The sequence below is a fragment of the Genypterus blacodes genome, unplaced genomic scaffold (genome assembly GCF_046128005.1).
Source record: "Genypterus blacodes isolate CSIRO-AG114 ecotype Tasmania unplaced genomic scaffold, CSIRO-AGI_Gbla_v1 ptg000012l_1, whole genome shotgun sequence".
In the NCBI taxonomy this organism is placed as follows: domain Eukaryota; kingdom Metazoa; phylum Chordata; class Actinopteri; order Ophidiiformes; family Ophidiidae; genus Genypterus; species Genypterus blacodes.
Window position 1 is genome coordinate 3,535,369 of NW_027466826.1, and position 27,805 is coordinate 3,563,173.

General features: G+C 46.1%; 1 protein-coding gene across 1 annotated transcript in view; it reads left to right on the forward strand.

Annotated features, from left to right (window-relative positions):
• Nucleotides 1–507: 507 nt before the first annotated feature.
• The window catches only part of unc5b (unc-5 netrin receptor B), a 47,433-nt gene continuing 20,135 nt past the window's right edge, over nucleotides 508–27,805 (forward strand). Inside the window, exon 1 of the mRNA XM_076166619.1 lies at nucleotides 508–1,283. Within this exon, the coding sequence (XP_076022734.1) occupies nucleotides 1,196–1,283 (88 nt within the window). The 5' untranslated portion in view covers nucleotides 508–1,195. The remainder of the gene's footprint in view (nucleotides 1,284–27,805) is intronic.

A 27,805-nucleotide genomic window follows, 5' to 3' on the forward strand; every position in this document is an offset into this window, starting at 1 on the left:
CCCTCTTGTGGCCATCGTGAGTAGTGAAGAGTATCCGATGGATGGGAACGCAGGACGCGCGGATTGACAGCAAATAAATATGCTCACATAATCCCACACATCTGTTAGATAGACATGACTGGAATACACCGGATTATAGAGTAGATAGATAGATAGATAGATAGATAGATAGATAGATAGATAGATAGATAGATAGATAGATAGATAGATAGATAGATAGATAGATAGATAGATAGATAGATAGATAGATAGATAGATAGATAGATAGATAGATAGATAGATAGATAGATGGTTATTTAAAGTAACAAACTTAAACTCAGCTGCATTTTAAAACGTCACTGCCTCCAAAGTGGCTGATTCCACGCCGGAGCAAGACGCTCTGGGGTCCGGGTTTTCCATCTCTCCCCTCCCATCTTTTTCCTCCTCTCTCTCTCTCCCTCTCTCTCTCTCTCTCTCTTCTAGTTTACCTTCACTTGTTCAGCCTTCACTCTGAGAGGAGGAGGAAGGTGGACGATGGTGTGTGATTGGTCGGGCGGGGACTGGTAGTCCGGAGGCTGGCATCGCGCTCCGCGTCGATTCCCCCCCCGTGTTCTTGTTTACACTTTGCGGACAGGGGAGAGATCAAGACACCCAGGGGCCCCAAAGCGGTGGTCCAGAGTCCAGAGTCCAGACTGAGGCGGAGGCAGCTTCACTTCATACTCAGATCTTATGGTCGGGAATCAAGTTTCGTTTCGCTTGGAATCTCCGGCTCTCCTGTTTCTTTCGCTCTGTTCAGCCGCGACCATGATGCGCTCAACTTTTTGGTGACTTTTGTGGAACAGATCTGCGCTTTTGGGGGGTCCTCGTCATGCTGAGGGACGCGGGACAGGACAGCCACCTGGAACAGTCCCGTCACATTGTCTCCGAGCACTCATACGCTGTTGCGATCACCGGCTTCTTAAAAGTTTAATTGCGGAAGGAAAAAAGGGGGAGATCGGACATTCTCACGCTGCTTGACGGATGTGAATCGAGAACCAAGACTTATTGCTTATTTACTTCAGTTAATGGACTCATCGGCGTGTAAAGATTTCCCTTTACATTGATATTTCTTCGGAGGGACAGACTTTGTTGGAGAAGTGCCACTTGGTGCGGCAGTGTGCTGCAGGTTACGCTGTGTGCACCACCGGGACATTTCGCAGCGGCGTAACCCGCAAAGATGCCCTCTGCTCGGATGCACCGCGACCAACGTCTCGGTCCTCTGCTGGTTCTCCTCTTGCTCGGAGGACATGTCGCTTCTGACACAGGTAAGCTTTGATATTTACGTCTCTGTGGACTATAGTGAATAAAAGTGAAACGCCACATGCACTTTTATGAGAGATCTATTAGTAATAAGAAAGCAATTTGACTTTCTGCTTTTACTGAAACTCCCCCAGGCTGGAAGTTACATTTTAATTAAAAAATCAGATTCATTGGGAATTATATAGAGATGCTTCGGGATTGTTCAATTCAAAACGCAGGGGTGTGTGGAAGCCTGCTGCCCGGTCGAGTGTTCACTCTCACACACTCTCACACACTCTTGGTGCTCCCCCGTTTTCTACTTTGAGCGGAAAAATCAAAGTGCCCCAGTGCGCACAGAGTAATTACGGATTTCGCTTCTTGTCTTGTGAAAAGTAAAACATAACAGAAAATTAAGACACATTTGAGACGAGAGAGCGAAATTGAAGCGAGATATGTTTGAATGTGGGGTTTTAAAATGTGTAATCTGGAGCACTGAATTCACTCAGGTCATTAAAAACTACTTGTGATATTTGATTATTATGTTTTATTAGTAGTACCAGTATATTCTGCTGAAGCGATGGACACCTCAGGCTTTGATGGGGTCTTATCATTAGATTGCCCAGGCGTTAATGCCATCAAAGGCAGCAGCTCCAGCTCTAATGGAGATGAAATCAGCTGGCACTCAGGTCACTCTTGGTGAGCTAATGTGACAGAACCTGGACACCAAGGTGACACTGTCCACTGTCCTCTTAGCTTTAATGATTTCATTCGGTGTGACCTGCTGCTGTGTGTATCTGGACATTTCCCTCTACATCTCCCGGCCTCCCTTTTGTCAAATCAGATTGAAATATAAAGCAGGAATCTGAGGGTTTAACGGATTGTGGATTAATCTCGGTGGACAGTAGGGAGGGGGGAAAAAAAGAACAATCAGTGCAGAGCTTTACTGAAAGGCCACTTCAAGGAGTAAATCTGACTCTGTTGACACGCTGAAGAAGACGATTCTTCCAAATGAAAGGTAATCTTGTGGGGATACAGAGGCCATGTGCACAGGTCTGTGGATATCACTGCAGGTGTCATTAAGAACCGCTGCTGCACTTCCCAAGGTCCTTCTGTGTGTGTTTCTCCCAGAACAGGCGGAGCAGAAAAGCAGCTTACGTTTATTAAAATTGTGGAGTGTTCCGAAATCCTTACATGAGAAACGGCGGTGTAAACAGAGGAGGATTGCAGTGAGGTCCTGTTAGGGGAGGAGAGCAGGGAGGAGGCAACATCAGGGGACAATAGCTCAGTGTGCCCTAGTAAAGTTTGAGTCTTGGGAGAGAGGAAGGCAGAGATATATTTAGGGAATGCATGATGGGACAGACAGATTGCATTTATCTTCTCTCCCATTATCTGTATACCTTTTTCCCCACGACTCCCGTTCCTCCTGTCTCAGTCTCTGCCTGTATGGTGGATGTGCTGAGCTCACATTTCTGCCATGGTGCTCCTCTTTCTGTGTTGACATACACATTAATTACTCTGACTGCCAGGAACACTTCTGTCTGGAGTAACTTCCTTGCTGGCCATTGCCTTTCCCAGTGTGTGTGTGTGTGTGTGTGTGTGTGTGTGTGTGTGTGTGTGTGTGTGTGTGTGTGTGTGTGTGTGTGTGTGTGTGTGTGTGTGTGTGTGTGTGTGCAATTGTTATTAATGACTTAATCAGAATTAGGAAACCTAACATATGGAGTGTGTGTTTGTGGCCAGGATTAAAATGGACAAAAACCAGGTGCCCAGTATGTGCTGGTTAGGGGGGGGGGGGGGTCCAGACTGGGAGATGAGGACAGGAGGAGTGCGAGTTGGAGAGTGGCGAAGGGGCAGTTGAGTGTTCAGAGTTAGGAAGCGTAGCATGTTAGACACTCCCATAGAGGGCTGACTGAATAGTGACACTATTCTGGGACATGCTGTCTCATTGTGTTAAGTGTGGGAATACTCTGGAATATTAGTGCAGCGTCTGCAAGAAAACCCAACCAAGTATGACGTCCCTTAATAAAGCGAACATGAAGTATACGTTTGCTCTGCTCAGCAGTTTCAGTCGGTGGAAATTTGCCGTTTCCTGTATGAATTGCAGATGCGTGAAAAGAAAAGAGAAGAATGTGACAACAAAGCTGATCTCCAACACACACCAAAGGAGATTTGGCTTCAAAGATGCTCAACAGATTGAGATGTCAGATTAGATTAAAGCGTCTCTGAAACACACAGTCAAAACAAAAACACTGCCAGGCTGTTGCATCTGCAGAGATTTGGACAGGTGGTTGGACACCATGATAGATAAACAGACAGACAGCTCTCTTTGGGCCTTGCCATGGGCCAGACTAGTTCCTGAGGCAAATACTGCTGGCAGACGAGACCAGGCCACACTCTGTCCCGGAGCAGTGCATTAGTTTTATGGCCATCAGGCGGCAGGGGATGGGATCGCTGGCTAGCCACTGCCCTCTCCTGCTGTATTATTCATATGTGCAAAGTGGTCTTTGTTAATATTTAAAATGTGCTTATGATGCTCAGATCCTTCACATTGCATCAGAGACAGCAAAAGGAGAAAAAAGTGGGAGGAGAACATCTGCTTGGTTCTCATCAGCATAACTGACCTGGATGACTACTGGGGGTCGTGAACGGTTATAGAGGACCAATAGGCATTTATAGAGCAGATAAAAGACTGGCAGTTGGCGCAAGCGTGCCAATTGCAGCCCAGGGGTGTTTGCGAGAGGAAGTGTGTGTGAACTAAACAAGGAGAGGGGTTACACAGGGTAACATTATCATCTGAAAGTAGAAAGAAGAGATGGAAGAGGAATAAATCAGTGAGAGACACATTGAGATAGATTGATTTCGGGGCATGGCTTTTAAATGTCCTTTATGAGAAAAGAATGTAGAAGAAAACTCCATAGCAGTGGCATTCAAGCATCATTAAGCCTCTGGCACAGGCCAGGGACTGTGGCAGCGAAAGGAGGAGAGGAAGAAATAGGTGTAAAAACAAGAGGAAGGGAAATGATGTGCGTAGAAACCAGGTGAGAAGGAGGAGAAATCAGCAGGAGAACCGGCGGTGAAGACGGAGAGATATTCGAGGAGGAGGGATGTAGAGAGCGGAAAGTGAAGAAGAGACACACAAATCCACCAGGGGATGTTTTTATTAAGGCTCTTATCGATGGAGAGAGCTCACAGTATTAAGAGTAGACATGTTTAATGCTTTGCCAATACTGAGCATGTTAGGCTGGACCATAAATCTGCAGCAAACAGCAGCGGCTCTGTTGGAAGACAGAGCGCTGAGGCAAATGGAGGAGGAAGCTGACTATAAAGAACGGGAGGTGGAATTAGCAGAAGAAGAAAGTTTGGTGGAGAGATACGTAGGCTGAAGATGAATATAGTTTTAAGCACGGGTCATTAGTGGTGTCTTTAGAGGCGATATGTTCTGAAAGTGTTTAGGATCTGGTGGCAGTAATGGCTTAATCGATACAGTTCAACCCGATGTCTGTTACAAACTACACACACCGATCCTTCTTTTGTGCGCATCAAAATATGTGCGTGTCATCAAAGAAAGCTATTTAAGTCAGCCGTGTTTCCATCACGCAGCACATTTCAGTCCGTCAGTGCTTTGAGGGGAATTCTTCCATTCTTGTTTCCTTTCCGAGCACAAACAGTTTGGCACTGGTGTTGAGAAAAAGTTGAGCTCGGGGTGAAAGAGATGGATGGATGGATGGAGGAGGGAGAATTTTTTGGTGGCAGATGGGAGCTGAGTGGTTGGGCCGGTAGGACGGGGTGCCCCCTGCCTCGAGATCCTGCCCTGGAGGGGCGGGGGGGCGGGGGGGAGGAGATGGGTGGGGCAGACAGGGAAACAGGAAGAAAACCTCTGTGGGGTTCCATTGTGCTGCAGATGAATAGAAGAGACCAGAGAGCTTTTTCTGCCCCTCTGTGTGGGGTGAGGGAGACTTCACACACACACACACACACACACACACACACACACACACACACACACACACACACTCAACACTCAACACTCATTCACAGCTTTACCGGGAGTTGTTGTTGTGTTGTGTGTGTGTGTTTTCATGTTTATAGGTGTGTCTTGTGACACCGTTTCCAGACTGCTCCTCTAAATCTCATAATGATTGATTTGCTCAGACATGTTCAGTGGCATCTGACATCTAAGGGATAAGAGCGCACACACACACACACACACACTTTCGCACACACACACACGCATATATGCAAGAAGGAGCAACATCCTCTGATGAAGAAATACCATTTATATGTATAATGGTGGAAAAACCTGCTGGGTCACCCGGGAGGAGTGAGCGAGTGCAGGAATTTCATTTAAGATCTCAGCAGCACTCAGAGCATCGTGACCAATCGGATCAGCAGTCACGATAGGGGGTCACACTGGGTCCTGAGCAACCCCCTTACTCCAACACACACACACACACACACACACACACACACACAGAGTGAAACTGGTAGCTGTTTGCTCCATAGATCAGAGGCAGTGTCAGTTCTTGATGGGCTGCACTGTGGTCCAGCGCTCTGCGTGTGTCCTCCTGCATAAAGGAGCTCTCCAGATTCTCCTCATCTTCTTAGCAGAGGCTTTTTATTCTTCAAGAAGGAGCTCGAGCCAAGTCCACTCAGAGCTGAAACCATATCCAATCTGTTAATGCTCGTGTATGCATCCAAGTGCGTCTGTGGCTTTGAGTAATAATAGACTGGAGATCATTGCGTATGTAACAGTTTTTGAACATCACTTATGCAAAGCATCTGAGAGATATATGAGGACCTGTCAGAGTCCAGATCCTGTTGCAGTAGGAATGACAGCAGCGTGGAGCGCAAGACGGCGGGAGACAAGAAACGCGGAGGAGTCGTAAGACCTACAACAACAAAAAGACAATTTCAAATTTCATATTGTTTTCTCTTTCTCTGCTTTGATTTGATGGGGAGGAAATCCTGTGGAGACTCTTCATGACCAAGCATAGTTTGGAGACTCGCCCGGAAATTCATCTCAGTGAGAGATCGTGTCATTCGTCATACATCAGTTTTGTAGTTTGCATCTCCTCACATGTACTTCCATCAAGTGCCTCCACTTCTCCCTGTTCCCCCGTCCTCCTCCCTGCACCTTTTGATAGCCTCCTCAGACGTATTTATAGCTTTACAGTCTCATATACGCCGACCTCGTCCGTATCGCTCTCGCTCCGTCATATCTTCCTTTTCAAGCTCGCCTCCCTGGCGGAGTTTGGGAATTGCTCTTTAGAAGGCACCGTGAAGAATCCCATTTCTCTGAGTGTAACGCTTATTAGGGTCCCATCTGCCCTCGGGGTGCTTAAGAAGGTGGGGGGCGTTGGGGTTTTGTCGTGGGTAGGTAAAGAAAGAGGAGGAGCGGGGGGCTTTGTCATGCTTCTGTATGAGTGGATGTGGGTGCTGCCTGGGGCCTGTGTGTGGTGGGATGGGGGCCTTAACACTGGAGAGCACACACTGAGCAGCTGGTGTGTCCAAAGTAGGGGAATGACACACAGACCTCCCCGGAGAGACGGGTGTTGAACATACGTGTGTGTGTGTGCGTGTGCGTGTGTGTGTGTCTGTATGGGACTGAGAGAGCAAACGGAAATGATTCTGCATCCTTCTGTCTGTGTGTCAGGCAGCTAGGCAACAGCAGGACTTTCAGATATTTGGTTTTCCTCCCTCACGTTTCAAATCAAGGCGAATGATGCTTATTGTATGTGTGTGTGTGTGTGTGTGTGTGAGAACGAAGGTGGCATTTGTGCGATTGGCTACATATCAAATGTGCGCTGCTGTACTATTTTCCGTGTGTGCGTGCGTGTGAGAGAGAGAGAGGGTGGAATTTCTGTGATTGGCTACATATCAAAAGTGTGGTATTGTGTGCGTGTGTGTCTGTGTGTGTGTGTGTGATTGTGTGTGTTGCGTTAAATCACAATATTTGTCTCAGCAGCCTCCCTTCCCTCAGTAATTGAGCAGTGATTGGTGATTGGATTGGCCACTTAATCAGACGTCAACAGCAACACACACAAACCTCTCCTTTCCTTCCCTTCCCTTCCCTTCCCTTCCCTTTCCTTTCCTTTCCTTTCCTTTTCTTTCCTTTCCTTTCCTCTCCTTTGTCAAAGCAGAGGTCTGCCTCGCTTCATCCCCAAACATATGCACACGCATACACAGGCAAACACGCCACAGGGACAGTAATCCTCCGTTGCTGCTCCGACACTCTTGGATCACAACCATGACAAAGTGAGGAGAAAAAGAGTGAAAGACAGCATTTGCGCTCATCCGTCCTTTAATTCCTCCTCCCATCTTCAGCTCGAGGACTTAATTCTTTCATCCCTGGAGGCTTTTGACTGGAAGCCTCAGAGAGAAAAAAATTCTGTTCTCACCTTGGATGCAGGTCTCAATCCAGGGATGGCAGGCTTCTCTTGGCTGGGTTTGTGTGTGCGTGCGTGCGTGCGTGCGTGCGTGCGTGCGTGCGTGCGTGCGTGCGTGCGTGCATGATGGGTGTATGCTGATGTAAAGCCAGCTGCATTACTTAAGTATCACACCTTTTTCTCTATGGGTCATGGCAGGGTCACACTCCTAGTCTCAATCAGCAAACCGTTGTGCACACACCCTCCTCTCCTTCTCTCTCTCTCTCTCTCTCTCGCTCTCTCTCTCTGGCAGCCTTCCTGATTGCACAGGAGGAAACATCAGTTATTCCCCTGCTGCATTTACCAGGTAAATGCTGCGAGACGTCACCGGCTCTGAGTCATGGCACTTTGTTGTAAATGAGCGCCACGTGCTCTGCGTTACGTAGCAGCTGTGCCTGCATGTAATTAAAGTTACGTTGTTAAGTGAACAAGCTCACACGCATGTCAGCGTCCGTCGTCAGTCAGTGGCCTCTTACCTGCTGCTGACCAGATGGGCTAAACGTCCGACCTCACGCTCACCCCTCCGCCTCTCGGCTGAGATTAGCTGGTGAGTTGAGCGGGAACACGTGGGCAGGGAAACGTAGCCGTCAGCCTTCCTGCCCCCCCCTCTCCTGACGCCTCATCCCACACACACGCACATAGGATATTTAGGAACGCGTTTTGTATGTGTGTGTGTGTGTGTGTGTGTGTATCTGGTTGGGCTGCACCCGTGGCCTGCTGTTTACAGGGATTATGAAAGCAGATGGACAGCCATGCTGACTGGTGTGGGTTCATTAACTCAGGGTGTCTCCGCTCTGACTCCTCTGCTGCTTGCGCTGCTGTTGCTCAGCTTCACTTGCCGCCTATCATCTCACTAACACGACGTGGTGTGAGTGTGTGTGGGTGTGTGTGTGTGTGTGCATGTGTTTCTGTACACACACGTGTAAGGGTAAACCCAGGTAAAGGAGGCGCAGCGGCAAAACAAAGAAACTGCATTTAGATGTTGATGGATCCGTAGATGAGTGGCATCTTTCTTCTTGTGCTCTGTAGTGTCATATTGATGATTAGTGTCATTTGTATAGTTTTGTGTCTACCCAAGTAGGACTTTTATGCATGAAAAGCAGCAAGTGAAAAATGTTTGATGTAATTCTATTGGCTCCGGCTGATGAGCAGGATTATTATTTAGCCTGATACCGTCTTCTGCCGAGCACCATGTCCACGCCATTTCAGCGGCGTGCTGGTGGAGATGGATCGGTGTAGTTACAGTGGGTCATTAAACAGCAGCAGTTTCTCTCTGTCTATAGCTTCAACCTTCACGCTGCTGCCAGCTCCTGCCCTCCTCCTACACTGCACCATAAAAACAACACATATCACATAGGGACAGACAAACATACCTGCAGAGAGGCAGGCAGACAGACAGACAGACAGACAGACAGGCGGGCAGGCAGATTGGCAGGTTCCTCAGCAGATGGGTTTTTTGGAGCCCCTTAGAGGCCTCGGTACCATCAGGCAGATGGACAGAGCGGCGTAGTCAGTCAGCCAGTGTCATGGAAACTTGGCAGGGATGTGAGCGGAGCTGTAAGGAAACAGGAAACTACAGGACAATACCAACTGGAAGGGCTGAACAAGATTTGTCATGTTTTGTTAATATGCTAATCTGAAGAGACAGGAACAACTGTATTGATCCGAGGGAACTATCGTTTTAAAATATGTGAACATTTTGTACTTCCTAACAAACTAATGACTTTCTTGCTGGAGGTGATAGAGTGTAATTACATAGTTTTAGACGGGAGGTGTAACTTAGATCCTTCGTCACTCCTGTTTGACTTCTTTGGCGACTGTATGATGTCATGGGATAGAACGCACAGAATGAATTCCCTAAACCCTTAAAGGCACTCTGCACCCAGCAACAAGTGTTTTGTACACACTGTATGAAAAACAGTTTGCTGATCTCTCAGGTTACGACCCCGATATCATTTCAAAAAGGAGTAGGAGGTCATTAAAAGTATCTCTCTGTTGTTTTGCCCCTCGTGGAGGAAATAATGTGTGTGTAATGGAAAACTGTCTTTGCAGCTGGGATGTTTGTAGTGGAACAGCAACAGATTGTAACTTCATTGCGCCTCACAAACCCTTTGCGATGCGGTGAGGGAGGGTTTTTGTTAGATTAAGGCGCTGGCAGACGGAGAGAGAGCCTTTACGTCGCCTGTGTCCACCCACTCCTCCTGTGTGTATATCTGTGTGTGTGTGTGTGTCTGTGTATGCAGTCTTGTGCTGAAATGTCCTGTCGCTCTCTCTCTTTGCTCTGGAGAGTGCACGTTTGTGAGTGACACTCCTGCAGTGGTGTGGAGTGTGTAAATCTCCTTCTCCCTAAAGCGCTCAGCAGTGGGTCTTACATTAGCACAACAATTTACACATCTGTCCTGAGGCGAAGAACAGACAACTCTGAGAATAATGGAGGACTCGGCTGAAGAGAGACTCTGCATGTGTGTGTGTGTCAGAGAGGGTGCGGGCGGTAGGGGGGGAGTGGGGGAGAGGTAGGAAGGGATTCTGTAAACAAGAGACAGAGGAGGTTTATTAAAACACCGCCGCCACTCACCATCCTTTTGTTCTCCTCCTCTCTGTGTTCCTCACCTCTTCTCTCCCCCTCTTTCAGTCGGAGGAGCGATTACATGCCTCTGTCTTTCCCGTCTTTCATCTCTGTCTCTCTCTCTCAGCGAGGAGGAGAGAAGCGAAGGTCTTCTGGCGTGTAATTACGCAGAGACATCCTGGATGAGGGCGTCTGTCTCTGCAAAACAAAAAAAAAGTGCCCCCCTTCTCTGCTAAATACCTCTTGATAGGGTGCAGGGAAATCTAAAAGGAGACGTTTAACTGCCTTTGATCCACCGCAGGGCCCTTGTCTTTACCTGCCACTTACGGAGGCCTAACAAGGACTATCACAAGTCAATTTATTTCATTAGAAGCAGTGACACGAACATATGCGTGGCTGGGCTCCAGCGCCGTGGGAATGAAATACACGACTCCTCCATTCATTTAAAGCACAGAGTCATAATGGTGACACATTTACAGGCCGGCGCTCCAATCTCACCCATGAGTCATATCGCTGAATGATTATGGAAGGGCTGATTTTTATGGGCTTACATTGGTATTGGCTCAACCTCTAATTGGCCCACAGCACATTTGCATTCTGGGAAGGTAATAATGAGGCTCTTTGGAGGCACTTAAAACGAGGAAGTCATTGCACTCTGACTTAATTCTGCTCGTAGAAGTGCTGATGCCTCCAGATGGCTTTTTTACTGAGTGTGATACGGCCATTTTGTGTGCATGATCATACACTTATGCGATACTTAAGGAGCGGCAATGCCACTGGTCCCTTGTGCATTTTCACATTAAAAAATGTTTAATGCTCCTCTTTTACAATCTTGGCAGAGGAGAAATGGAATTACACCTGGCTACTATGATAAAATAGGTGTTGATTCAAATGTGTTGTTTAGTTAAGAATCTACAAGTTGCAGACAAGTGCTGAATGCCTCTAGAGGTCACCCACTGTGGTTGAACATTAAGAAAAGGTCGTTTGGGTCAAGCAGCTCTGTTTGAGAGCTGCAGTTTGACTGAATGTGTTTAACGTGTCTTTCTCCTTGTGTAAATCCGCCTCTATTCATGGAGAGTTAACTGTTTCTCTGAACTCACTGGGAGATGAAGTGAACGTTCTGGTGCAGCTCAAACAGACTCGGCCTCAGACAAAAGAGTGGAGTCTACTATTGCACTTAGCTGAGGCTGCTGAATGAGCTGTGAATAGAGCTGGAGTGGTGCAGCCATGCAGCTGTGGAACAATAGAGTGCTGAACAGAAAGGAACGCCGGTGACCTGGAGGTCCGATCGGGGCCTGTCTGCTCTGACCCCTGAACCAGCACCACATAGGGTCAACGCTGGGAACACCAGCAGTAGCTCCAGCAAATCAGCAGGAAAACACAGTCGGGAGCTCTAAATATGGTCACTTCATTTATAGTTCATGCACTGCAAGGGTTTGAAGCTTGTTCCACTGCTCTGAGTGATACTTTAAACTGCTGCAGCCACACCTTCTGTAGGCCATTATTAAGTAAGTATCACTGCAATCACACAATTGTAACTGTCTGTAAGTAGAAATTAGTGACCTGAAATAACAGGCACACCCACTAATTTACTCTCATTACTGTTGAGAGTAAATAAGCTTGTTTTCTCACAAAGGGAGGGCCTAGGCTGAAAGAAATGAGTTCAAACTACTCAGGAAACGATCGTAATTGATTAGTCCACTCTATTAGTTGTAGATGTATCATGATGGCCGTTACAACAGCAAAAATGTGCAGGTTTGAGCTTCTTGGCGAGACCCCAGCAGCACATTTTGTCTCTAGAACATCTATTTAGATTTTAGATAAACGGATGTGTTTCAGCTCGAGAGCTCTGGACCGCTCGCCTTCTTGTCAGAATGTGTGGGGGAGTGGAGACTAGGGCGTAATATCTAAGTGACACCATGCATCACAGAGGGAGGGGCCTCTGAGAGCAGGAACACTGGGGGGGTTGATTTGATTTGAGCTGCACAAACAGGAGGTTGTTGCATTTGTCTGTTTTAAATCACTACAAATTGAGGCCTTATGGGGTTCATATTGTTGTTGAATCGAAAGAATAGTGATTTGAAGATGTCATATCAGGACCGGGAGCTGTTAAAGAACATTATTTTTGTTGGGTGAACTTAACTTGCAGGTCCAGGGGTAATGATGTGTTTTAATGAATGTAGGTCGTGGGAGAGATTTGCTTAATTTTAATTCTTGGCGGTGAATTCATACCACAATGGAATGGAGTTGGCAGGGTTTCATTTAATGAATGCACGTTCACGAAAAAACCCAAAATTAAGCAAAACTTTCCAGAAGTCTCACAATGAGGAGACAGAATCTAATACAAAGGCAATGCAGCTCCAGTCCCTGGTTTGATCAGAGCAGCCTCCTCTCCCTGTTTGTGTTTCTCCATGGGATTATTCTGACCTAATCTCTTTAGAGCATAATTCCGATTAGATTTGTGTTGTTTTTATTATTACTATGTCCATTCCCCCCCACAGCCCCCCTGGGATTTCCGGAATGCCCCAGTGCTCTTACGTTTGGAAAAATGATTAAAAACTGCTTGACCACTGGCCTAGATTACACAGAGGCGGGAAAATTGATGAAAATAAAATAAATAGGAGTGAAAACAAAGGCTGCACTGCAACATTTTCTGAAAATGTGTGCTCTGGGCTAGAATATGTGGAAGTTCATGATCAGGAAAGAAAAAGTTTGCCTCAAACTGCTAGTTACAGACTTAACTTCCAGACCAAAACCTGAATTTTCCCATAATTACTTCTCTATCTGTCTGTACACCCTGAACATGATATTCCTAACATGATTTATATGGTTAAATATTACAGGAAGTGCAAAAATATAAATCATCACCTTGTTACATTGGGCTTTCTTGCATGACCTGTCACTGATTTATTACTAAATTCTGATTAAAAATGCATTGCAGAGAATTAATATGAAAGTCAAAAAGTCTAAAAACATTTCTGCAACTTTCAGGACCTGCACTCAGCTCTCAAAAACACAAAATATACATTAGGTCCCTCAATCCCAGTCTCTTTGCATCCTTTCGCTGATCTCATTTGCTTGCTTGTTTTTCTCAATTAAGATGAATTATAGAATTGCATTGTGGGAACAGGGACAAGGAGCACTTATTATGATGTTACCCTGGGGCTCACACTCAATGGGGCTGGGGAGAGAACCAAGGAGTGCTATGGACGTTTTGGTCTCCGCGCCTCACACCGCTCAGTTCCCTAATGGGCCGCACAATATGCAAACATACAAGAGCTTTGCGCACGCGCTGGTATGAGAGGATATGAGGTGATGCCTGGGTTTATTGCTCACATGTGGAGGCGGAGGAGATGGAGGAAGCGGGATGTGTTTGTGCTTTCTGAGACTTAAAGACAGAGCGAGCCATAGTGTACATTTCATTACTCTTCTCTCCTCCAGAGGCCCAGGTGAGTGTCATGGCTCCTGCTGTGGGCAGCTGAGCCTCAGATGATTAGATGAGCTGTACCTCAGTAAATGGACACTATTGATCTCCACATCTTGTTATGTGGAATCACCCCCAGAGCATGATGAGTGCAAGACAGGATGGCCCGATGAATCTCACACCATCCAAAATTGCCTCTTCTGCTCAGCTTACCTGTTTCATCTTCACACTCCCTAAAGTACACATATAGCTTTACCTCATTCCATCCACTCGGCTTTCAACGTCTTTCTGAACCCCTTTCCTTTGTTTCTTTATTTGCTCAGCCGATTGCTTTCAGTGTCTCCAAAGACATTTAAATGACTGGAGATGATGTATATTTATACGCTTCTACTTTTAAAGGAGTTTTGTCATTTAAGCTATAATATTTCCCTGGGGAAAACACACTACTCAGCCTCTGTTTGGTAATTTAATTGAACTCCTGGATCCATCGGCTTTCCATCATACAGTATGTACGCAGAATAGCCGCGCTATATCTGGATCACCAGCTGTCGCAGATGGAGGTCAAAGGTTAAAGAAAGGTGAGGCCTTATGCCAGGATGTGCATTCAGCATTAATTTGCTTGGCTTGTTTTGCCAGTGTAGCGTGAGGTCTTAGTGGAGCAAAACTGTTTAGGAATTAATATATTGAGCTGTGCAGCCGCGGTTACGGAGTGAACAGAAAGCTATAACCTCTGACCTACAGATTATTATGATGATGATTATAGATTGATTAGGCAGTACCAGCATGATGTATGATAGCACGTCTCAACAATGTCTCACAGACGCAGCTTGTGGCCCAATTTATTATTTGATTGTGCTAGAGGCTGGCTAATGCGTGTGTGTGTGTGTGTGTATATCTGTATTAATGCTAGTGAATTGACTACAGCTCTACACCTCAAATGTTGCAAATATAATCTATATTTTGCTTTGTTTTATAGATATTCATTGTTCTATACACTGATGACTCACTGCATATGCACGCAGTGAATTGATGTAACAATGTGCCAAATATGGGAAACACTTGAAAGTTTGCAGCTTGCCATTGTGCTTCATAATAAGACAATCTGAGTGCAAATAAAGTAAATGTAGCACAGTGTGACTGTCAAAGCAAACAATGTGCTTTTTCTTATTCTCCCTAATTTTTGAAGTGTTATGTACTGCAGTAAAACAACATCTTAGCTCCTAAACTGCCCTGAAAGCTTCTTTATCATCAGTCCTTTACTACAACAACATCCAGCATGTGCATGTACTGTATATACAACAGAGATTATAAACAGTGGGTACTTGTGTTTGTGCTGTGGGTGGACTGTCAGCTGTTCATAAAGGTGATGACCTGTGGAAAGAAGCAGTTCCTTCATGTAAACTGAAGCAGCAAATACAATGTTTGAAGATGGGTAAGTGGCTTTATAGGGTTAATATAGGAAGAGTACGAGTGGATCAATGTGTGTTTCCACATCCCCATTTAAAATTACTTTCTATTTCCTTAATCTGGAATAGAATTTTGGAGTCAAGTAAAGGGAGCATACACTTTATATGCTACGTGAGATTGTTGCATTGTTATTGTTTGATTGTGTATCTCTGGTTGGAATCTGTAGTTTATATCTTCGGTTTCACCAAGAGATTATACAAAGTTAATCAACGTGGATCTAAATAATCCAGAGTACAGTGGAGATATATTCTGTATATGTGTATGTGACTGCACACCCCCATACATCATCTGTTCACATTCCATAAATCCTGCCTGGAATCAAACCCAATCAGATCACACAGACTTGCATATGTTGCACCTGTGCGTCTCTTAATACAGTTTGTGTGTACAGCCTACACACAAACAGCCTCATACCTGTCATGCTGCTTTATCCATCACGGAGATGGATAAAGCAGCTGACATGCTTTCACTCAGCCTGATAGATTTAAGGCAAAGGATGTATAATGATTTGAATTCTGTGTGTGTTGGTTTTGTTTGTGAGTTTCACCCAGTTCGCTCTGGTCTGCATCTGCCACTTCATTTATCTGGTTTCTACGCAGAGCTCTTTCCTGGGCTTTTCATCCCTACATGATCAATACTGCTCCGATGAATCCAGGTCAGCTTGACTCCTGTGGCTTCTCTCTCCTGCTCCGTCTTTATTAATCTCTGTCTCTCCCTCTCCTTCCTCTCTTCCTCCTTTGCTTTTCTGTCTTTGTCTTTTTCCTCTCCAATCTCATCTCTCTATTCTCGTTCCGTCCTCACGTTCTGTCTTCTGCCTTTCGCTTTCTTCCCTTGAAAAATGACTTTGCCCATGTGGCCCGAGCGCTGCTCTACTATTAGGCCTGGCATGGCAGTGATTAAAAATAGATCAGTATAACGAGTCAGAATTAGTCAAGACTTTTCTTCCTCTCCGGCCTCCTTTTGTGTCCTCTTCTTTTATACGAAATGGATATAAGATCAAAGGTGAAAAGCTACAACACAATTTCTCTTATTTGTCTTTTCTCTGCTCAGAGTGTGTGTGTATGTGTGTGTTTCGTGCGAGCATGTGTACCGCCTGCGGACCTCCTCACTGGGTGCTGTCTCATGTCGAGCGGTGTGTTTGAGAGGCTTGTCGAGGTAAAGCTCCTGTCAGTGCCTGACCGGAGGGAGTGTACTGATGAAAGGCCTCTTCATCATCCTAATGGGATACACAAACCTCTTAACCAGCTCTGCTGCCATGGCTTCAGCCTGCTGAAGCTTCTGAAGCGTTGAGCACCGAAGGGGAAGACAGAGAGCCAAGGCCACACACAATACACAGGTCAGAAAATGTACAGTGTAAACAGTGTTGTTTAGAGTCAGTGCAGAGAGGGAATCTCCGGGCGCCCTCGGGTGTCTGGGAGGTCTTGTGGGCTGGAGCCATTTGGAACTAGGACAGAGAGATAATGCCCTGCTGTCCACAGGAATGCAGCCAGTGTGCAGCCTCTCTCATCAGGCCGAGGTCCAGAGAAAAGGATGAAGACCAGACGTGTGTCAAATTTCCAATTATTCAGTGACTTTCCATCCAGTTTTGAATTGTAAACGAAACACCAAAATCGCACAACAAAAGACTGTGATGAAAATTGATTTTTCAAATAACGAATTATCTGCAGGGGTTTAGAGAGACGCCTCCTATTAATGGCAGTCCACATATTGAAAGCCAAACAAGATGGTTGATGAACAGGCAGAGTGAGCATGAAGAGAACTCACTGTATTTCAACTGAAGAACTGTTTTGCCCTCTCAGTGTAATGGCGGTGCTTCCTTGAGTAACAGGCGGCACCTAAATCTTCCACTTTGCAGGTCAAAGTTCAGCCACTGCGGCGCCGATAAGTGAATGACTGTATGTGACGCAAGCTTATAAGTGTTACAGAGCGGCAACATTATACAAATGTACTAGTGATCAGGGCCAAAAGGGGATATATAAGCCTCTACTAGATTTATTTAGGTCTCAGGTGCTGAGGGGGAACTCATCCTTGGGTTCAAACAGGACATAAACAAAATAAATACACCTCTGCAGAACGAAGCTCTGTTTAGGACCCAGCGAAAATCCAACCTTGGTACTGCAAACAAACAGCGTCAGAAAACAGATTTTGTTTTCTTCAACTTCTCACAGCTAAATATAAATAAAATACTACCTTTCTACTTAAATAGTCTTCGGTCAGTTGTCAGATTTAACTTTTGCCCTGCTGGAGTCAAGTTTCACCAGTTGATGGTTACGTGGTGTGTACGTGTGCTCAAACAGAGCAAACACAGCGCGCGTGTGTGTGCATTCATGCTTTTTAAAAATTTAGTTTTGTTTGGACCTGTGCGCACTGGGGGAAAACACATTTGAAAAATTTTACTTGTTTGTTTGGTTGATAAGCGTTAATGAGGTACCTTAAGTTGTAGAATGACAGAGGAAGCAATGCCTGAGAACTTTCAGCATTTTAAACAAACACTCTCTTCACAGTCACACTTTCTTTTGACAGCTGTTTGTGTTTTTATGTAGCTTAGATTTGCATGGAAATTGAATTCCTTCAGCTTCCATAACCTCCACATGAGCTCCGTATGAACACAGGAGAATTTGCTTGTCGATCAGATTTGACCCAGGAGGTCAAGGGGGCCGAATCAACGGGCCGAGCTGCTGACAGGCCAGAACTGCAGCAGCTGACGGAGGGAGGAGTGAGGAGGAAGCCAGAGAGATCACAAAGAGTCGCCCATCGTTATTGTCACCGTGTCACACACTCTGAACACTCAGTGTCACCATCAGTCTGTGCCGGCCCTGTGCGTCTGGCGGGTGACACTCTTTCCCTTCATCTATCCGTCTCCTTCGCTCTCATGCGCAACCGCTCATTACATTTGTCTGTGCCAAAGGGATTTTCATCATTCTCTCTTCATCAATCCTCTTCATCACCCCTATTCCCTCCACCATCCATTCCTGCCAGTCCGGTCGCACTGGTCCAGGCCTGCAGCTCTGCCGTGTCCTCTTTCCCTCTATAGCCCCATCTCATCTCGTCCCCACCCCCCAGGTCAAGGACACATTCCTTGAGCTGCAACGAAGAGCAACGGACAACTTTGGCAGCGGACGAGAACCAGTGCCTCATGAATGATTGATGCTCGAATGCTGACTCATCACACTAGGGGAAGCAACCAATATTTTGACCTGAAACTTAACAAGATTCCGGATTGTAGAATAGGGCAGAGAAGCAGGCAGGCCGTGCAGGTTGCAGATAACTTTGCAGTGAGTCTTCCATGTCCTTTGTGCATTGCAGAGTTATCAGTCATCCCGGTTTTATAATCTGTTTGTGAAGACTGCCAGACGGTGGAAAATTGGCCTGGCCTAAAGTGATACTGTGCAAGGCGCCTGTGTTGAGCTGTTGCTGCGGTGTTTTGGCACCAGACTTTAGTTGGCAAGTCAGACAGCGAGATCTGTGTTTTTTTTGTTTCCTATTTTTTAAAATTATACAATGAGATATGTCTTTGAGTGTCAAACACTTAACCAGAAGGAATGTGGCTCTAAAAAAGGTTCAATATTACTTATTCATACAGAACAGAAGGTTTCCATTTTAGTTTGATTCATTTGCATGAATTAAAAAACAAACAAACCCTGAGATACAGAGACAAGAAGGCCAGAGGTGCTTTCTGCAATCGTTGGTTACATTGGATTCCAACAGTCAGTGGGTTTACGTGAATTGTATATTATACTGCAATTCAGAGAGCAAATCATCCTTTTCAAACTTCATGTATACACTTTAATGCTCACTGAGTAACAGAAGAAACGATTATCAGATTGCAAATTGATTTATTCAGGCATGTAAACATCCTAATCGCAGTAAGCAGCCTCCACATAGATTTCCTCAAATGGGCAGATTTGCTCGATACTGTGATTACGCAATGCTTTGTATTTATTCGGAGAGCAGCAGGCGCCTATTGAATCTATGCTTAGGCTGTAACTGAATGGCTCAATAAGACAAATACTAACTACTGAGTGACCGGAGTGACCTGCTTTCAACATATAAAAAGGTATGAAAATGTCACAGAGACGTCTCCACTCCTGGATGCTCACTAGTGTGTTGCTAAATAAAACCATTTCCGCCCCATCCTCATGCACGACCCTGAACGCCTCGGTCCATCTGAGCCGCAGGCGATGCAGCCAATGACTGCGCGGGGAAAGAGGTCAAAGTTCAAGCCCGACCCGCATTTCTGATTGCATGCTGGACAGGGTTGTGCTGGATGATTGAGAGGGAAGCAGTATATTCAGTCGTGTTTTGGTAAAAAATATTAGTTATAGGAGCATAAAGTTGGACAGTTTTTTATGTTGCAGGAATGTTGTGGAAGGAACGTTTCTCGTCAGACTTGAAATCCAAGCTTGCTGTTCTCTGACAGTGAAAAAAGTTAGGTTTTACACAGCTGCATTCCACCCTGGAGCAAGTGTGTGTTTTATGGCCCCAGTATTGTCTTTTGTCTTCCTCTGATACCTCCTTCTGTCCATAATTGGTCCAAACATCACAGGAGCTGATGGAGCAGCAGGCAGAGCTCAGCTCTTGTTTTGTTGAGACAGGGATGTCGAAACTCTGCATTTGTCCAAAAAAACAGAGACGATTCTCCTTCTTCCTTCCTCCTCTGATGTTGAGGATGAAATGTAGCATCTCCCCCTCAGTCTTCAAGGCCCTAGTGTACTTCACAAGATGGATTTGGGGTAGAGAATAACTTTAAACTTTAGACAGTATTTAGAAGTCTGCGTCGTTGCTGTAGGTGTTTTCTTGCTTGCTGATGGATTGGAAACACATATTGGGTTTGACTAACAAGCTGAATTTTAGGTTTAGGTGGGAAGAATGTGGACGGGGAAGTATTAGTCACCGCGGTCTCCATCGGCCTGGTTAGAGCGTGTGTGTCGGAAGGTGACAGGGAGGGAGACAGACCTTTGGGTCCTCGGATAGGGTGATGAAGAGAGGTGTAAAAGCGGTGCAGGAAAAAGATCAAAAGGATAAAACGGCCATTAGCCTTTATTAACTGCCACACAAGAGTAGTTTTGCTTACAAGACCATGATATTCTGCTGGGCCAGGCGGTTCAATCTCGCATCTATCCTCTTTCTCTCCATTTGTCCTCCTTTGTTATCACCTCATCACTTCTCGTCGTCCGTCTCCACTCCCCTGATCGACTCATCCGGCATGGATTTGCTGCCCATTATTACTCCAGACTTTTCTGTTCCTTCACTCTCTCTATGTCTCCTCTCCCGCCTTGTCATTTCTATTTCTGGATTTCTCGTTTTTTCGCTTCAACTCCCACTTGAAAACACACACGTATTTTAAAACTTCAGGTTAAAAGGTTGCTGCATTTTCCGAGCTTTTTGAAGCTGTTTAAACGGCGTCGTTGCCTCAAGATGAGCTTCCAACAGCTTGCAAATCAGTTAAAAAAAAAGCATATGTTATGTTACGAAGAGTCTAAACAGCATATTTCACACAATCTGTTGAAATTTCCACAAACCTTATTTCCCTCTTGCACACACACACACTCACACACACACACACACACACTGAGGCCAGCCCACAGCGTGTTGCTTGTTGTGCTCTGCATACCCTGCATATCTGGGGATTTCTCTGATGCAAGGGGACGCAATGAAGGAACAGAGTGACGCCAACCCCTCTGTGTTTGTGTGTGTGTGTGTGTGTGTTCATGCATCTGTGTGTGTGTGTGTGCATGTTTTTAATCTGGCTTTGTTTATCGATATGTCATCACCTCTGTCTGGCTGCCTTTACGAGCGAGGGAGAACATTTTTGCGTCCACATGTCACACACTATCTATGACACAAGGTCTGTCTTCACATATTTTGAGTGTCCCTGTGTGTGTGCGTGTGTGTGTTCGCCTGCATGTTGTGGCCCGTCAATCCCGCTCATCTCCTCATCTGTTCATTAGCATGACAGAGGAGCTCTCCTGCCAAAGCAGTTAGTCACAAGAATCAGCCCTTGTCACAACACATTACAGCAGCAGGCATCTCTAATAGATGGCAGCCATAGCCAATGCCCACAACACACTCACACACACACACACCAATCAAGAGGTGCACTTGATCTGCACCCAGGGAGTGTTTCGCTGTCTTTCTCCATCTCCTTCTCCCTTTGCCTTGTCCATCCACATTTCCTCCCACCTTCCTTCCCCACTTACAGCAAAGCTCGCAGCCTTGTCGTTAATCTCTCCCTCCTCCTCCTCCTCCTCCTCTTCCTCCTCCTCCTCCTCTCTCGCCCCTACACCAACCTTACATCAGCACCGGTCACCTGTGCTTAGAGGGAGCCGAGCCCTGACCTCTCTCCATTTCTGCCTCTCCCTGGTTTCTTAAATCCTCCCGCTGTCTCCGTTCCTGTGTCGCCTCCCCCTCTCACTTTCTGTCTCCACCGTGCGATAAGAGCTCGGAGACTCCCATTTTTCATCCGTCCTTCATCCTCGGCCATGTTTTACTTTCCCCAGACTCTCCTCCTCTCTCTCTTCATTATCACCTGCTCTGGGTGTCTGATGTAATTTGTACAAGAAGCTTGATCCAGCCTTTCATTTTTATCTCCCCGGGGAGAAAACCAAAGCTCATATGTGCTGATGCTCCACTCTTCTCCAAATTAAAAGATTGTGCACTAGTTGATTCCAAATCATTTCTCATATTCTTTTAAGGAACAAACACTAAATGAGTCCCACGCATGGAAACAAATGAAAGGGTAGCAGGGACTCAGAATGTTGTTTGGTGCAACAATTCAGGATGTTTGGGTGAAGACTGTGTAATTTCACCGTCTAACTACGAGTCTCCAGTCTTAATGGAACCCTTCACTGTTGTGGATGAACTGGTTTTGTCTAGTTATGTGTGTGTATGTGTGTGTGTGAGATCAAGTGTGCAACCACACCCATGTGTTTGTGTGTGTGTATGTGTGTGCGTGTGTGTGTGTGTTTGTGTGTGTGTGTCTGTGGTAGGGGGACACAGAATGAGCTGGGGATTATGTGCGACAGTGCGTTCACACATGCAGAGACGAGGAGGCAGGCAGAAGTGGGATAGCAGTCATCGTCAGCTGAAGCTTGAACACACAGGGGGCAGAGAGGTTCAGGGAGGCAAAAAGGTTGATCTCTAATCAAATGTCCTCTCATGGGTCGAAGTCGCATCTGAAACAGTTTGTTTTGATTCCAGCAGATATTCCAATATTCCAAGTGAACAGGGTTGCAAACGTATAAACGTACGAATTGAATGAACAGATTCATCAGTTACCAGAAAACTACATCTGATTGGAGGATAACAATAACAAACATGAACTGTTTGTGTGGTCAGGAGCGTCTGTGTGTCTGTGTTTTGTGTCCTTGGTTTGGCCAAAAGTGCGCTGACGTGTTTCCTATTGTCATCTGAGTGTTTTTATACGATCTGAGGAGAAACAAGAGCCAAATCATCTAAGTGTTTTCAAGAGTGTGTGTGTGTGTGTGTGTGTGTGTGTGTGTGTGTGTGTGTGTGTGTGTGTGTGTGCAGTAATCACTTCAAGAGAGGACAGAAGGTGAGGTGAAGTGGTGTGTAAGTGGGGAGAGGTGGACTGTAGGACAGAGGCAGGTGAGGGGGAGGGCAAGGACCGGGCCTGTAGCCTGGGGGGGGGCACATTGCGAGACGATGGGAGGACAGTGAGGGGGGTGGGAGGGTGGTTAGGGGGGGTTGAGTGGGTAATTACAGGGGCCCAGTGAGGAGAGGCCTGTAATCAGTCTGCCCTCAGGAAGGAATGCAGCTCATCTTCTCGTGTAATTACTGCCATTTAAACAGCCCCAGCTCGCAAACACTCATCCCACTGTACTGCTCACCTAGTCACTATACCAACATGTGCACACACACACACACACACGCACACACACACAGGCAGAGTGAGACAAACCATGACAGAGATATTCACCAAAGCATCCAAATGGAAGCAGTGAGGTGGCAACAAAGAGAGACAGAAAATGTGTCTCAGTGTGTGTGTGTGTTTGTGTGTGTGTGTGTGTGTATGTTTGTTTGTGTCTCTGTGTTTAGTTGTGTGTGTGTGTGTGTGTGTGTGTGTGTGTGTGTGTGTGCACGCCCCATAGTTAATGGCTGGTGTAGACTGCAGGCCCCTAGAGGAGTCGGGATCCATGTGAATACCCGCCATGGCAACCGGCCACTCTGGGCAGAGTTGCGCAACTCTTGGTGAGCAGCTGCACAGTGGTGAGGCAGACAAGCAGTGGCGCCCAACGCTACACACACACACACACATGCACACATATGCACACACCCAGGAAGGGGAAAAGCCACATTCTACCATATGAGTTTGACCTCCATGTAATAGTTGTGACATTGGTCTGTAATTTTGAGTGGATAATAGCAAAACAACATTGTCTCTCTCTCGCTCTCTCGCACTCTCGCTCTCTCTCTCTCTCTCTCTCTCTCTCTCTCGCTCTCTCTCTCTCTCTTACAGTGATTGATAGCGGCGCTTCTATTGCGTCTGCGTTCCCATGCAGTAGGTGGTCGTTGATCCGCACTCACACACACACACATGCACCCACAGAACACAAGGGCTACTTTTCTGATGGGCTGTGATTAATGAGCTCCGTGGGGGGTGGCGCCCCCTTGCTGCAGCAGAGGACACTCTGAGCAGAGACTTGTGCACCCCCCCCCCCCCCCCCCCTTGTACGTTCACATGCATTGGACTCACTGCTAACAAAAGTGCAAATCCACTTCACACCCCCGCTCTCATACAGTCACACTCACCCACACTTTGAGAATCACGGGCACAGGATCTCAGTTGGAGTGGGTTGGCTCTTGCATACACACAGGGTAAATATAACCTGTCGTCTGTTAAAACATGCCCGCCCTACCTCACACACACACACACACACACCATTTGGATACAGTGTGGGAGTCTGTGAAACATCTGCAGGATTTTGCAATACTCATCCAGCTATCAGTAAGAAACACTGCTGACTGTCACCCTGTCATTCAGTCTTATTCACTGTCTGGAACCAATAGTTAGACACCGTGTTTCTGTGTGTGTGTGTGTGTGTGTGTGTGTGTGTGTGTGTGTGTGTGTGTGTGTGTGTGTGTGTGTGTGTGTGTGTGTGTGTGTGTGCGCGCGTGCGCGTGTGTGTGTTTGGGCCCACGGCATATTCTCTCCAACAAGGCTGATTAAGTGTCATTATAACAGCAAGGGCTCATGGGAAAAGAAATAGGCAGAAGTTGAGTCTTTTTAAGAATGGCAAGTCACACTTCAGTTACAATTAGTAGGTTATAGAGCAACACACCTTACAGCAAAGAGTGTGAAATCACACTCTATTTACGAAGAGATCGGGAAATGGGCCATGCATTTTTTGTGTGCCAGCAATTAATATGTGTGTGTGTGTGTGTGTGTGTGTGTGTGTGTGTGTGTGTGTGTTAGCGTGTCCGCGGGCTTGCACTCTCTCCTCCTGCCACCCAGACATGTTGGATGGACAAGCAAAGCATTTCTGTCACTCTGTGTATCCATCACCTGCTCGGCCTTCCCTTCTGCCACTCCAGCTCCCTGCCACCTCTCACACACACACACACACACATAGTTTCTGCCCATCCCTGTGCCTTTCTCTGACATGCACAGATTCCATCTCTTTTTACACACACTTGCACACGCGGCTTGCACAATCAATTACACGCCTTACACACTCAAGCTTGTATGGTGATGAAACAGGGACTTTTCACACTCCTCAGGAATAGCCACGCTAAAGGCGCACTCATTAACATGTTGGAGCCAATCAAAGGTGTGACATTTCCATTGCTATGTTGAATTTCCAGCTACTTGTCGGTCACAGAATGTACACATGTGTGCGTGTTTCTGAAGTGAGAGATGATGAAGCCACATATGATACTCAGGTTTTTATCTGCCTCATTTAAACTATGTGCTCTGATTTCCTACCCTCCAACAATTAAAAAGTTGTTATTCTGAGAGGCTTCTGTTGAAAAAAGGAAAGAAAAGCATTGTGACATTTAGAAAAAGCACTTTCTGTGTTGCCTGAATTCATTACTGAGTGTCCAGCACAGTCGTAGGTCTGGAGCCCATTAGTCCAGCTTAATACTGAGACCAGACAAGGTTATAGTCATAATAAAAACAAACACAATCTTCCAACAAATCCACAGTTATTTTTGGCACTCCATGCTGTATCTTGTCTTTTAAACACATGTAGAATAAAACATTAAAAGCATTAAATAGTTACTTTATTCTCCCTCGCTGTAGCTCTGCTCTGTTGACGATGTGAAATCTCAGGTTGTTCTATGCATATTGGTTGTGTTTGTCATATAGATCTATTTAGTCTTTATGAATACAATAAAATAGTGTAAAAAAAAAAAAAAACAATATTTGCAAAATCTGTAATTTTTATTGCAATCACAAAATAGTTTTTTACTTTCTACCTGACTGCAGAAGCGCTCACCATCAAAGCAGCTGTATATTTTAATGCTGCAGAAATACTGACAAGAGTTGTAGTATTTGTCTAAGCGTTACTGCTTTAAAGCATAAAGCTACAAGGTCTTATTGTTTTTATGTTTATAAATACACCCAGCTCGGTAAAAGGTGTGATTTTTCACTTTTGACAGCGTTAGGCAAGCAGTTTCCATCTGCTTCCAGTATTAGTGTTCAGATAAGTGCCTGCATGTTATTGCTGTGCTGGACCGACAGATGTAATTGACATCGATCTTCTCATCTGACTCTGGGCAAGATGGCAAACAAGTTTATTCACTTTAATATTGTCATATTGACCCTATCTGGACTGGTGGTGGTGTGTGGATGTGAGATGTCAGAAGAAGAAAAATGTTAGAGGGAAGAAACATTCAAAGGAAAAGATCTACACAGGAGGAGGAAGAAGAGGAGGCAGGGAAATGAAAGGAAATGTATGAGCTTAGCTGTGTGTGTTAGTTAGAGAGACGGCATGGTGAGCGGAGGAGACGAGGCAGCAGAACCATGTGGAGCCACTGCAGGCGCACGTCTCAGCTTTAGCATCAAAATATCAAAAAGAGGAACTTTAAAGGGCGGCGTGGCGACGGCTTTATGAGGATGCTCGCAGGGCCGGAATATGTGTTACACTGCCTCACAGGCACCAGGAAAATATATGTGTGTGTGTGTGACTCATCAGTGAATCATGACATTTATCATTAAAAGATGACCAATTCTTCCTCACCCGCCCCCCCCAACACCCAAGTCTGTGCACGGCGGGGCTGCTTGTAAAGTCGTGTTTGTGTGTTCAGTCTGACTGGGAAGCGACGTGACTCCTCACACTCCCTCTGCCTTTGTTGATGTGAGACGTGTCAGTGTATGCCTGAGACAATCACACACACGCACACACACACACACACACACAATCTTGACACATGTCCTCACTTCATCTTCTCGGCCCTCATTGGTTTCTATGGAGAATAGTTTTCAGCCTGATGAGGATGAGGTCACTCTGAATTTCAATCACTCAATGTAATTGTCCTTTAAAGAAGGCAAGGAGAGATTGTCTCTGTCCATCCATCTCCATCCCCGGCAACCCGCCTGTGCGTGCGTGCGTGTGTGTGTGTGTATGTGTGTGTGTGTATGTGTGTGTGTGTGTGTGTGTTAGTGTGCGAGCCTACCTCAGGGCTTCCTCGCAAGAATGATGATAATGAGGTAGAGTGGATGAGGAGGATGGAAACGGTCAGCCCATCACTGTTATATAATGGCTGCCGATCGCTGCATTTATTGGCCTTGTTTCACGTTTTAACTGTCTGTCCACACGCGGTTGTTTGTCCTCAGTGGGCTCGGGCGAGTCGGTTCTGCTTCATCGCTGTGGGCTATAGCTCTTCCTCTGCGCGCGTGTGTTTTGTGTTTAAGACTGTGGTATGTCATTTGAAGTCGACTGGAGCTGAGCAAAGTGCTTTGAATCCAGCCAGCAGGAAGTGAGGACGGGCAGAGTGAGCGGAGGCCAAGGAGAGGAGACAGCACAGCCTGCAAGGCGGAAGGCAGGGATGTAGTGTTGTTGTTTGTTTGTGTCCTCATAGGATACCCAGGAGTGGATGGGAGGGAAATGAGATTCCTGACCCCATGTCTTTTGTAGTCTCTCTCTGTTGTTTGACTGCTTCAAAGTGTCCTTCTTCCTTTACTTTAGTCCCTCTCAGAGTGTAGTGTTGGGACAGCCAGGGCACTGCTAGGGACAGTAATGACTAACTCTGTAAAGGTAATGATAAAGTACAGACACTTTAGACTCCACTCTGGCTCGGGGCTGTGGGGCTAAGAAAATTACAGTTGTCTGTGTGTGTGTGTGTGAGAGAGAGGCAGAGCAAAACGGGAGGGTGCAGACTGAGGGCCAGAAAGAACAACAGAGCGCTTCACAGTCGGTCAGAGACAAAGACCGACTTTGCTGTGATTCGTTTTTCTTCCCAGTTATTACAGCAATCCAATAGAAGCTGTTTGTGTGTATGTGTGTGCATGTGCGTGTGTGAATTCCATCTTCTTTCTCCCCTCCATCTGTCTACTCCTCTATTCCTGTCTTCACATCCTGCCACCTTGATGTGGACTCGCTTTTCCCTTTTCTCTCTCTCTTTCTCTCTCTCTCTCTCTGTCTCTCTCTCTGTCTCTCTCTCTCTCTCCCACACACACACATTAGCCTCTTCTCGTGTGGCCTC